Below are 12,989 nucleotides of genomic sequence, written 5' to 3' on the forward strand. Positions count from 1 at the left end.
GAAGGATGACTGGGATTGGAGGACACGCGTATAGTAGCGGGAAGAGCCACTGCACGACGAATGCGTCTCCTAGAGCTCCTCTCAGAGGAAATTCCCTCGAGCAGTACCTTTCACAGTTCTGGTTGCCAACAGGTCCACCTGAACGACTTCCTGAGCTAGCTCCCACTCGTGGGAGACTGCGCTGTCGGCTCAGAGAGTCTGCCGCCATATACTCCTTGGCGGCTAGATGAACCGCTGATAGGGAGATTCCCTCGCTTATCACCCAGAACTAGAGCTGCATTGCCTCCCTGCACAGAGGCAGTGACCCTACACCACCTCTCTTATTGAGGTAATGCATTGCCACTGTGTTGCCTGTCAATATCAGGACATTCTTCACCCCGCACAGATAGCAGGAAAGCCTTCAGCACCAGTCTGATGGCTCTCAGCTGCAAAAGATTGATGTGAAGTTTGGACTCCGATGGAGACCAAAGACCGCTGATTGACAGATCGTCAGGATGAGCTCCCCACCCTGTCAGGGAAACATCCGTCACCACCGTGACATCCCGCCATGGTTGCCAAAAAGGCTCCCCTTTCATGAGATTCTTCTTGTCGGCCCACCACAGAAGGTCCTGCAAGACCGAGAGAAGAACATGAAGGAGATCAGACATCCTGCCCGAGAACTGGGACCATTGAGTCCGTAGAGCCCACTGAAGGGACCTCATTCTCAAGCGGGCCTCTGGCACCAGAAAAATGCAGGATGCCATGAGGCCTTGCAACCTTAAGAATTCGAAAGCCGTAAGACTATGAGCTTGTTGAAATTTTGAGACCATCTGAAAAATGTGATTATCCCTCACCTTGGGTGGCGTGCACATCCCTCAAAGACGTGTCCAAAACTGCCCCTATGTACTGGAGCTATTGGGATGGTGTCATATGTGACTTCTTGAAGTTGCCCAGCTTGTGAAGGGAATGGCGTTGAGATGATCCAAGGCTTGTTCGGGAGAATGCGCCCTAATCAGCCAATCGTCCAGGTAGGGGTAGACGTGAATCTCTCCTGAGATGCACTGCCACCACCACCATGAGCTTGACGAAAACCCTTGGGGCGCAGATGAACCCGAATGCAGAACCCGAAACTGATAGTGGGATCCGGCAACTTCGAACCCGAGGTATTTCCTGTGCTGGAGATGGATCGGCACATGAAAATAAGCATCCTGCAGGTCCAATGGCACCAACCAATCCTGAAGTCGGAGGGCCTGAACGATCTGAGCAAGAGTGACCATCTTGAACGTGTCCTTCCTGAGGAACTTGTTCAAGTATCGTAAGTCCAAGATGGGTCTCAGTCCCCAGTCTTTCTTGGGTATCAAAAAATAAGGGGAATACCAACCCTTGTTCCACTCCGCCCCAGGCACTGGTTCTATAGCGCCTTTCTCCGGCAAGGCTAAAATCTCCAGAACCTTCAAAGAGTGTTTCCCTGGTGGAGTGTTGTGAGGCCATTGTAGAAAAGGGAGGCAGTAACCGTGGGCGATTGTATCCAGAGCCCACGCATCTGAAGTAATGGCTCGCCAGTCTTCGAGATGCTGCGATAGCCTGCCTCCCACCGGAGAACAATGAGACCTGACCTCAGCGCTGTTCAGCAGCGGCAGTGCCTGATGGCAAAGAGGCAGCTGCCTGAGCGGCTTTGGCACCCCTACCTCGTCCACCACGAGGGAACTTATGCTGGCCCCTTTGACTGGCCACCCCTTTCGCCTTTCCAAATGAGGAGTAGCAGCAAAAGGAAACACCCATCCATTGCTGTCCCCTATGACGAAAAGGCTGAGGTTGTCGAACAGCTGCACCCAAAGATTTGGCAGCTGCCTTGGAGGTCTGCAACTTCTCAAGGCTCTCGTCAGCCTTGCTGTCAAAAGAATGCAACCCGTCAAAGGGCATGTTGAGAAGTCGGGCCTGCACATCGGGTGAAAAACTTGACTTCCGCAACCACACAAATCCACGCATGACAGTGCTTGTAGCCATGGACCTTGAGGCACTATCCACAGTGTCCAACCCAGCCTGAAGGGATTCACACATGGCATCTTTGCCATCCTGCACAATAGCTAGAAAGCCATCCCTTTCCTCCCCTTCGGGAATATGCTCAGCCGCAAGCAAAATACAATTCCACAGAGTGTGTGAAAATTTTGGCAAGGCACAGGTGCAGTTGGCCGATTTCAGCGCCATACTCCCAGCAGAAAATACATTGTGCGCCCATCCATGTGCTCATCATCCCTATCAGGAGGGATGGAAGGGTACGCTGCCTGCTTCGAGGTGGCTGTAGCCGCCTGGAACACCAAACTCTCAGGAGTGGGGTGTGTGTGGACAGGTAGCCGGGTCGCTACTGAATGGGCAGTATTTCCTTGACAACGACTTGTTAACCGCCGGAATAGACTAGGGGGAAGTCCAAGTAGAAGACACCCTCTTTTGCAAAGCCACATGAAATGGCAACACCAGGTCAGTGGATAGACCATGATCCAAGATTTCGTTAAGGTCATCCTGATCATAATCGACCGGAGGCCTGGACCAACCCAGGTACTCCACAACTTTCAACATCAGTCTCCGATACGAAGATTCGGCATGATCACCATGCTCGGCCTTACTAAACTATCTCAGGAGACGTGTCTAGGCCACTGGCATCATGCAATGATTGACGCCAATCCTCAATCCGACTTTCCTTGGAAATGAGACATTCTGGAACACCAGGCGTCCCATAAGGAAGACCAAACAGGGTATGCTCCTCCTCAGACCTCTTCCTCTTCAAAGATATTCTGGAGAAACTGAAATAACTCCTTCCTCTTATCAGGGACAAGCTTTACAGACTTGGAAAGAGCCTTCTTGGAGGCACAACAGCCACAGGGGGGATTCCATCAGCAAATTCTGCCCAGTAGGCGCCGACGGAGTCGACAGCTCAGACAGCGTTGGCGTTGAATGTTTCGCAGGCCTGACCAGTGCTAAAGACCTGACAGATGCACTCTATGGACACTGCGCCGATGGCGTCAACACCTTCTTCGACAACTTCACAGGCTTCGACGGTTTTGCTTGGGATGAAGACCGCGACCTGGACATGGCACGTCTCTGGCGATCCACTGATGTCTTGACTGAATGGGAACTCGATGGCTCCAGATGCTTATTGCGCCCATTACACGGGCCAAAGGGCACAAGAGTATCGGACCAAGACCGTTCCTGGCCGGCTTGCAGACGGAACTGTGCCCCGAGATTGAAAAATCTAACATTTGCTCCCGAAAAGACTCCGATTCCTCGGGGGCAGAGGATTTAATGGGGCAGGCCACCTTCTTCGGGTAGTCATCATCCGACGGGAATGGCGAACGGTGACGCTGCTTGCGGGACCGCCTTGACAAAGAGGAAGAGTGGCGCGAACCACTCCGGGACCTAGATCTCCTGGACTTCTTCCGGCGAGGAGAGTCCCCTCTCGACTCGTCAGTCGACAGGCCAGTATATTTCAATTTACGGGGCTTGGAAACACGGCCTACCTTCAATTTCCCCTTACGCTCCCACAAGGCCTTGGCAGTCAATGACTGCCACTTCGAGCAGTCGTCCGTGGCGTGGTCCTCACCCAGGCACCACAAGCAGATACGGTGCAGGTCTGGGATGGACATTTGGACCCGCAGTCACGACATTTCTTGAAGCCAGACAGCGGGGTTGTTGGGGTAGAAGAAGAAGACATAATAGCACAATACGAAGTAGAAGATACGAGGCGCGCCGAGTCCACGAAGCAAACACGTTTGCAGAAAAAATGGAACTAAGGCTACGGGTGCTGTGCTTCCTACTTATAACATCCCATGACGTCACCCTCGACGGAGGCCTTCGAGGGACATCGACCCAATGCCATCGACGCAAGGGCGCCCTCTGCCGAAGAAATTTCCGAAGCAGCTCAGCTGTGGACATTACATGTCATAGATGAGGAATACACTGGAGGACACAACCATTCGAAGTGTCCCAGAACTATAGCCTGGGCTGACAAGACTCCTCCTGGGTTACCTCGCTGCATCGGGTACCGTCCTGATTTCGGACGTGGGACACTATAGATTGACTTATGGAACAAGTGGCCTCCCCCAGTAGTTGTAGATCTCCAACACGAAGAGGGGCCTTGCAGGACCACATTCTTTGTTTCTGCCACAAGGGTTGTCTTCCGCTGTTTGATCATTGTGGCCATCGTCGTTTCCCACATGCATCATGTCCTGGGGGGGTCCACCAAGGTTGTCAACAATGTGGTGGTCCTTTCTTAATCATGCCTGGGTTGTCCAGCTGTCCAGTGCCCAGAACGGTCTTGCAGGAATGCAAAATGACCAGCTAGCCAGTCCTAAATCTATAAGTGGTAAGTGACATGGGCACAATCCCAGGGCTTCCTCCAAGGTAACCAAAGCATGAAGTGTTAGGAAAGATTCTCTTTACTGCACCTTTCCTTCCATCTTTATAGAACCCCCAAACTTTGTGCTTTTACTTTTGAATCTGACTTGTACTTTTTAACAGTGCAGTGAAGCCTTAACCTTCAGTGCCATGGCCTTTTCTCACATGTTATGGGGAAACTGATATGTCCGTCAGGCTATCAGTACTGGGAAACCATATTTCCCTTAGTCGTGTTACTATGTTGCAACTTGTGGTTACTTTTGTATCACTTGTGGTAACTTTCTCATTGAACAAAGCAACTTACACTGCAATGGGGTACATTTTTGATTTGCCCTAGACTAACACTAAGAGGATGTTGGTTACTCTAGATGTGCTTAAAAGATGGACTGGTGGCAGCGGTGACTTTCCTCCACTTTTTGGGGAATTTCGTTTCAGTTTTACTGCATTTACTGCGTTTGGCTACTGACTGTGGCTACTGGTCAAACATGGCCTTGCCACGAGTTTTTCGCCTATTCATTTTGCCATCTTGTTGTTTAGCCTTCTTCCTGGCCTCAGAGTCCAGGAAGATCCTTATAAGGTCTTCCAGTGCCCGGTGAAAGCAGTAGCTTTTGGCGGCCTACTGCAGGACTTTGTGTGTTTGCAGGCAGGATGTGGGCTGGGTCTGTCTGACCCTAATCCACAACCTGGTTTCTGTGTGTCTGAGTGGTATGCACGAGTGTTCCCGCCAGTGGCCCCGATTCGACAACTGTGGGGGAGGGGGGCTAGTCCTGCTATTGGGAGTTTCAGCTCCTACCTGGCTTTTAGGATAAGAAGAGGACCCCTGCATGCATTCTTCAGAGATCCTGAAGAAGCCTAGCATCCTGTCCAGCTGAGAGACCCGCGAAGAAACCTGAAACCTGACTGAAGGAGGCTTGGCAATCAACTTCTGCTGCAGTCCTGGGGAGCCCTGTCTCGTGATTTTTAGTAGCCCTGCGAAGGTGCTACAACCCTGGTATCATCCATTGCCGTCTGCTCTGTGCCCAGCACAAAAGCCACCTTCGGAAGTGCCCTGGAACCGTCCTGTGGCTGACCAGCTTTGTTTTTGGGCTACCGTGCTACCTTTGTTGCAAAGACTTGGCACACCCTCAGCTGCCACTGCAAGGACACCCTCTGAGAAATGTTGGCATCCTAGCACTAAGGGGACTCTCAAAGACCGGAAAGTCCGACCGCAGCTACTGAGTCCTGTTGCATCGCTGTGCGCGGCGTGCACCGTCCGCAACCTGCTTACCTAACACGAGTCCAGTCCCGAGAGGGATGCTGCATCATTTGTTTTTGCATTCCTTGACCTAGAGTCCTTGCACCAGCAAAAGATCCCAACCAGAGTGAAGCTCGAACCGGCAACCCCTGAAAATCGAGGACCGCGGATTTCAGCGGGAAAAGCAACCCAGGACACCCTTCCTTTGTCCTACCAAGACTTGGGAAGATTCGGAGTAAGGGGGGGTAAGTTACAGAGCTTTTAACCTACCCCTATACTCTCATAAGTCAATGGGCTTGTACTAATCCTATTTCTAATACTTTTAGCGTTGACAGTACTTGCCTTGGCAAGAATTCTGACTGCTGGGGGTAATTTTGGGCACTTGTCTACATTGAACCCTAACTCTAAGAACCCTTCACTGAACCCCAGAGACCCTACCTGCATTTTTTCCTGCATCAGTTCTGTGGAACTGTATTCTGAACAATAGGGCACAAGGCCCCTGGCAACTGGACAATTTTAGTTAGGGATCATCTCTGTGGACAGTTTGGTGTAGAATACTTACCTATCCATTCCTTTGCAGGAGTATTTGATGTGTATTGTGCATTATAACCTGGTGAATGTATATATGTATTTAGTTTGATAGTACTGTGTGATAAGTCTACCTGCTTTTATTCATTTTCTTATAGTGTGTTTCGGCCATAATTAAATAACTGTATTTTCATACATTCTGTCTAAGTGCAATTTGTTACTCCCATTGGGTGACCTCATTGTGGACCCTTTACAAGCTCACCACCTCTGAAGAGCTTAGCCCAGACCGCCTGTCACTGCTACCTAAGCAGCTTCCCAGAGTTGTCCCCGTCACAATATAGGTTGGCCTTCTATACATCTGTCCACCAGGCCAGAGTATAGAAAATCAGTCCTAACATTAAGTAAGTGGTCCCTGAGAAAAGTGGAGTACAGGGGGTGGAGTTAACATACCTTTTCCTACCCCCCCACACCTCTATAGGGTTTAATGGGCATATAGTCCTTACCCTACCTCTCCCTTGCACAACCGTGATTGGTGGAGTTCTGATCCAAGGTCTACACCTCTGCGACCCCCAACAAGGCTTCCCCTAAAGTTGTAGGATTGGGAGAGGAAACCCCTAAGAACTTACTTCCTTCGTTGTAAAATTTTAAGCCACTGAGAAGCCGCCTGTTCAAGCTACCTAAACCATACCTTGCTCCCTACAAAGGCTACAATTGGGACTTGTGACTTTAAGGGCATTAGGCATCATCTCTTCTAGCCAAGGAAGGACCTTTTACGTGTAGGCCTTATTTATAAGGCTATGTACTGTGTTTTAACTCCATCATTTTCACCCATTAGTTCTCAAATTGGTTTAATACTTACCTTGACTTTTTCTTCACTTTGCTACAGTACAGTGGTCTATTGCGGATCCAACTGTGTTTAAAAGTAAAGTGTTGATGCTCTGTAGCCTGAGCACTCCCTAAGTGAAAATAAATATATAAGTATTGACTGTTTAGTTATCTACTTACCTATGATTTTTTATAAGAATTGCTGAAGGCCCATATACATATAACTATTTGTCTAACTTGTTTAATTTAGAGTGCTCTCTGTGTGCTTAACTGAAACATTCACCACTCTTACTCACCTAAGCCTTACTGCTCAGTCACACTGCATTGATAGAGTTTGGCTGGACCTTAGTGTCTTGCCCTGTTCACCAGTATAGGGAGGCCTCTCATTCTGTCCACAAGAGATTTTCTGAAACTCCATCTTAACATTGTTATGAACTATGAACAGGTCATCGCACTTTATGGACATTAGGACTATTCTGTGCTTACTTTTGCAAAAGGAGCGGCTCAATGCTAAAGGAGAGGAGCATAATTCCAAATATAGGAGAGCGCATTGTAGGATGGACAGTAGGGGCTGAAGAGTGGATTTGAAGATGAGGTATTAAAAGTTATCAAAGTGCTTAGTAATTAATTTCAATTATTCAAACTTTTAAATTCATGAAAACCAATCAAAATATAGAAGTTCTTCCCCAAGTTTTTGTGAGAACCGGCAACTGTTGATGCTCTTTATGCTTATCACTAAAATTGCATACTTACAGCGACTTGGTGGGCTGATGTCCATAACACTGAGAGTTGGATTGTCTATGTCGCTTCCTCTTCTCCTCAATCGGTTATCTTCATACTCTGGACTAAAGATGCTGCTCCCACTGCTCGTACTCAAGGAGTGGTCAGTGGGGCTGAAACTAACTGGAGACCGAAAACTATTGCCCTGGGTTCTCCTGGCCCTCGGAAACGTTTTTCGACCTGCAAAGAAAGATACAGGACATTATTTACTTATTTATATTTAGTTGATAGAAATGAACTTTTACAAAATCAATAATTTCACAAATTCATTCTGAAAATACAATTCATACATCCATATATAACATCATACTTCATAATAAAAAAGGAAAAGAATTAGCATGAAATGGACAAAATACAATATAGTTCGTAAAAAATAAATCTACTAATGTTTCGCCGATTTCTACAGGGAACTCTACACCAAACAGGAGGGTGAGTCATTGGAAGATATCCAGGCCTACCTGGCTGAGCACCCCCTACCCCGACTGACTGACACTGCGCGGGAGGCCTTAGAGGGGGAAATATCGCAGGAGGACTGTGCCATCAAGAGGCTGAAAGCGGGAAAAGCCCTGGGGGAGATGGTTACACGGCAGACTTCTATAAACAATGTCGACCCATTCTGGTGAAGCCACTGGCCAAGTTATTTAATCAAATTAGAAACCAAGACTCAATCCCACCAATGTTTCTACAGGCTCTTATCACCGTAATACCCAAACCGGGCAAGGACCAGGCAGAATGTGGATCGTATAGACCTATCTCCCTTCTGAACTTAGATGCTAAGATCTTCATCAGAATCCTGGCGGCTCGCCTAGAAAGCTGCCTCCCCCGCTTAATCCACCCTGACCAGGTGGGATTTATCCTAAACAGACAGGGCTCCGATAATATGCGCAAGACCCTCCATGTGCTAAACTCGAGGGTGGTCCGCGAGGAGGGGGCACTCTTGCTGGCCCTTGACGCAGAGAAGGCCTTCGATCGGGTCAGCTGGGCTTTCATGGGGGAGGTTTTCTCTTCCCTGGGAATGGGACTGAGGTGGCTAGGCTGGATGTTGGCACTATATTCCTCTCCCTCAGCCAGGGTGGTTGCAAACGGGACTGTATCAAAGATATTTCCCCCTGGGGATGGGGGGGGGGCACAAGGCAGGGATACCCAATATCCCCCTTAATATATGCAGTGGTAATGGAACCCTGGGCGATCACTATCTGTAACGACGAGGGTATCAGAGGGGTAGAAATAGGAGACACAAATTGCAAGATCGGCCTGTTCGCCGATGACGCACTACTTTACATTACGAGGCCATCCCAGACGGTCCCCAGGATCCTCCAGGGCCTGAAGCGCTACAGAGAACTCTCTGGGTTTAAGGTAAACTTCGGGAATCCGTGGCATTTATAGGGGGAAACCTAGCAGACCCAGAGGTAGACTACGTGAGAGGGCTCCCTTTCAGACTACAGAGGGACAGGTTCCGATACCTGGGCGTCCAAGTGACACGTGACCCTGACGACCTTTTACCTGGTAACTTTCCCCCACTCTGGTCTGAAATCAAAAAGGACATAGAAAAATGGGCACGATCGGAACTCTATGGCGTACCTCAACCTGTTCCAAATGCTTCCCATGCAGGTGCCCAGGACATTCTTTACGGAAACAAGACAAGCCCTCCTGAACTTTCTTTGGTCTGGCAAAAAACACAGGATCTCCTACGAGGGGTACCCAGACATGGAGACATACTATAGGGCCTCCCAGCTGAGGGTGTTGATTGATCACTTTACCCCAGGGACGAAAAAGCAATGGGTGACCATGGACAACAAGGTTCTTGCCCCCGTCAAGAAAGCACATCCCCAGAAGGGTCCTGAACCACCCAGTCCTGAAAGTGTTGTGGTCATTGTGGAGGGAGGGGGGCTATCATTGTTGGATCACAACCTGGCCTTCCCCACTGAGCTGCATCTGGGCCCCCCCCCCTTTCATAGTCAAGATAGCGGAGCCAGCTGCATTTAAAAAATGGTACGAAGCCGGTTTTAGCAGGGCTGGTCACCTCTGGGTGGGGGACTCGTTTCTATCTCTGAAAGACTGGGAGGGGGCTCGGGGAATAGGCACCCTGTCGCCGTTCCGCTACCTGCAGCTCAAGGGAGTTCTTAACGAACCCTCATGGGGCGACATCCTCAGGAGGGACTTAACCGACATCGAGAGACTCATTTCCACTCGGGGCTCCAGGGGGGGTGATATCCCGCTCTACAAGCTTCTTTTACTCTCGGCCCCGAGGGACCCTCCACCAGCACGCACACAATGGGAAAAGGACCTGATGGAGGTAATTGATGATGAAAGGTGGTCCAAAATGTGCAGGCGAGCCAACCGCTCCACGGCCTTGCTCCAGTTTCGACATCAGGCTCTGAAGGTAATACACAGGTGGCACTACCCCCGCAGAGGATTGCTAGAATGAGGGTGGGATAGATACGACACGCACTGTTGGAAATATAGGAAGGTAAAAGGTGACTATACACGTGGTGGAAGTGCCCGGTGGTCCAGACACACTGGGGAGAGGTACTATCCTGGTTCAAAGGGATGGAGTGGAGAGGACCCTGTGCCCCTGGCTCCTTCTCTTTGGAATCAACATAGGGGATGACCACGAGGGAACCCAATGTCACATGTTACAGGTCATGTTGGTGGCGGCCAGGTGTTTGGCACAGAAATGGACAAGTCCACGTATACCAGGTGAAAAGCAATGGGTCACTAAAGTTCGGGCAATTTACGACATGGAGTTCCTCACTCACCTCATAGGTGAGTCCGAATCGAATATTGAAGAACTGTGGCTCCCCTTTTTCGGAAAATACGGACGTCTGGCCTAATGAGACAGCATTGTGCTGGGGTTTCTCCCCCCAGACAGGAAAGGCCACCGGGAATGGTACTAAATGAAAGATGTTCAACGTTGGGCCCAAAACTCCAGTGTGCAAAGAAATAATTGAGTGTACATTGAAACGTTCTTCATGAGCTCGCCAGGCGGACTACATACATGAGCTCGAACTGGGGGTGAGTGGGGGGAGGGATGGGTGGGGTTTGCTGTTATAATTGCGTAAGGAGATTCATGTTAATACATGCTCCACAATGTTAAAAAATGATTTTAAAAAAAATATATACTAACACCCGCTGTTGCATTATCAACCCATTATACATCTCCCACCGTACTTCTATAAATGCAAGCATTTCAGCTTCTGATACAATTGTGTTACAAAGTTCCACACAGATTACTAGCACCCCAAATTTTCATACAATATCCATTCGATGCCATGAATGTAAGCAGGAGCCTTAAATGGATGTTGCCCAATAGTTTTTCCACATGACACCAAACTTTGTATAGCACAATATGGGTGGCTTCACATTCGGTATTTAGACAATATGTCCAAAACTCAGAGGTTTTGATTGAGTTATAGTCATGTGTCAGATGACCCAAGGTTGTCACATAAATGTGGCCCAATTTACGGCAGTCAACACATGCTTGGGTGTTTCTGGGCACTCAGTCAATTCACAAATTCTACAGAATCTACCTTTTTTTTGCATTAGCCATTGACCACCCCGAATAGATCTCACAGGAAGTCGGTGTATCCGTAATAGTAATCTAAAGCTTTGCACTGCAGGATCAGGACAACGGAGTAGGTAGCGTTGTGGTTTCATGAATCTGTGATTTAAACTCACAGTTAAACCCAAAATCTGCAGTTTCTGTAAATGTTCATAGTTCTTTATCCAGTCCCACTTGTTTAACCGGCGACTGAAAGCACCTATTAATATTTTGAAGCTAGGGCAGCGTTGAAAATTGGGCACCCAACCAAGATTGTCAAACAACTTTCTTTGCAGTTTCATAAACCCACTTCTTTTCTGGTGTTGTGTATTAGGCAATAGTTAGCTTCCGACTTTCCAAGCAGTGGACATTGCGGGGAGGTTTTAGCTTTCAAAATAACTCACTCCTACGCTTAAGTGCCTATGAGTGTAAAGACAAGAGTCCCAATTCCAATTGTATGAATTCGATGGAGGTAGAGGGGGGCAGTCGTAACACACATCACCAAATAAAAACCTCTAATGATTTCAACCAATCCAAGTAATTCAACTCAAGTGCTTAAAGACCATACAGCACCACTGGACAGAACCATTGCTTGTATAAGTTGAGGATTCCGGGGGGCGTAGCTAGCAGGCCATGTAGGAGGCAGAGCGGACCTGGAGCTCCCGGCGATCCGATCAAAATCTTGACAAAGCTGGTCTCCTAATCCACTGAAAACAGGCCAAAACCAAGGCAAATGGATGAGAATGCACTCGGTATAGAATGGTGTGCGAAACGGCAGCAACAGCGTAACACAGGCGGAGCTGTGAACTTTGAAGCTAGTGAACTGTAACGAAATACAGCAACAAAATGGCTGTCAGGGACAACAAAGGAAACGAGGGGCTGCAACCGAAGATATGAGGCGGTCGCCAACTCATGAGAGCTGCCACGGACCGCTCCATGTGAAAGGAAGTACAGGCAGTTTGAGACAGGATGCGCAAGCAAACAGAGGACGCCTGCCCCTCGTTCGGGTGGACTGGGGCTACACATATCGGAGTCCCGCCCCGGGGTGCCCGACCCTCAACATAGGAGCAGGCGTGACGCCGGAGCGGGGGTGCGCAAGGAGGCGACCCACTGCGGGAGGACATTGACAGCCCCTCCCGCTGCAGAGGGAGATAGGCGGTGAGTCAGTGAAAGATCCACTGAACTGCAGCGAATAAAAAGGGACGCCACAGGGTCTGCGAGGCAAGGCATGGACCAACGCCGAGGCACTAAAGTAAATTAGTGCTGACACCGGGGACGTGCGGACTGAAGCCCCAGATGCGGAGGCTCCGTGTCTGGGCATCCACCCCCAAACATCAGGAGAACCACAAGGCTCCAGAGGCGACATTGAGGGCAGTGACTAGACACACAGGGCCTGGACGCCCCCCAGCCCCCCTTTGGCATGGAGGGCACTATAAATAAGCACCGGCTGTGGTGCCCGCTGCGTGGGAAGCTCCCCCCGGTGGCTGGGAACGCGCTGCGGCATGCAGGGGGGGGGGGGCCACGGGGCGGGAGAACTTGGACATAAGACGGCTCCAGGGGCGGGGCCCCTGGCGGCCGGCGGTAAGCAGATGCATCACTGTCAACACTTATCCTGATAACCCACGCCTTGATATCAGGAACAGAATCACTGCCCAAGCCCGTCAAGCAAAGCACTGAAATAAGGAAGCGGTGCAGCAGCAATAAAGGGCA

The 12,989-nt window shown here is 49.5% G+C and overlaps 1 protein-coding gene across 1 annotated transcript in view; it reads right to left on the bottom strand.

Annotated features, from left to right (window-relative positions):
• MAP3K2 (mitogen-activated protein kinase kinase kinase 2) overlaps window positions 1–12,989 on the bottom strand; it is a 1,280,649-nt gene that overhangs the window by 363,070 nt on the left and 904,590 nt on the right. Inside the window, exon 12 of the mRNA XM_069616795.1 lies at window positions 7,712–7,918. Within this exon, the coding sequence (XP_069472896.1) occupies window positions 7,712–7,918 (207 nt within the window). The remainder of the gene's footprint in view (window positions 1–7,711; window positions 7,919–12,989) is intronic.

Source organism: Ambystoma mexicanum, chromosome 9 (genome assembly GCF_040938575.1).
Source record: "Ambystoma mexicanum isolate Mex_15411 chromosome 9, UKY_AmexF1_1, whole genome shotgun sequence".
Taxonomy (NCBI): Eukaryota; Metazoa; Chordata; class Amphibia; order Caudata; family Ambystomatidae; genus Ambystoma; species Ambystoma mexicanum.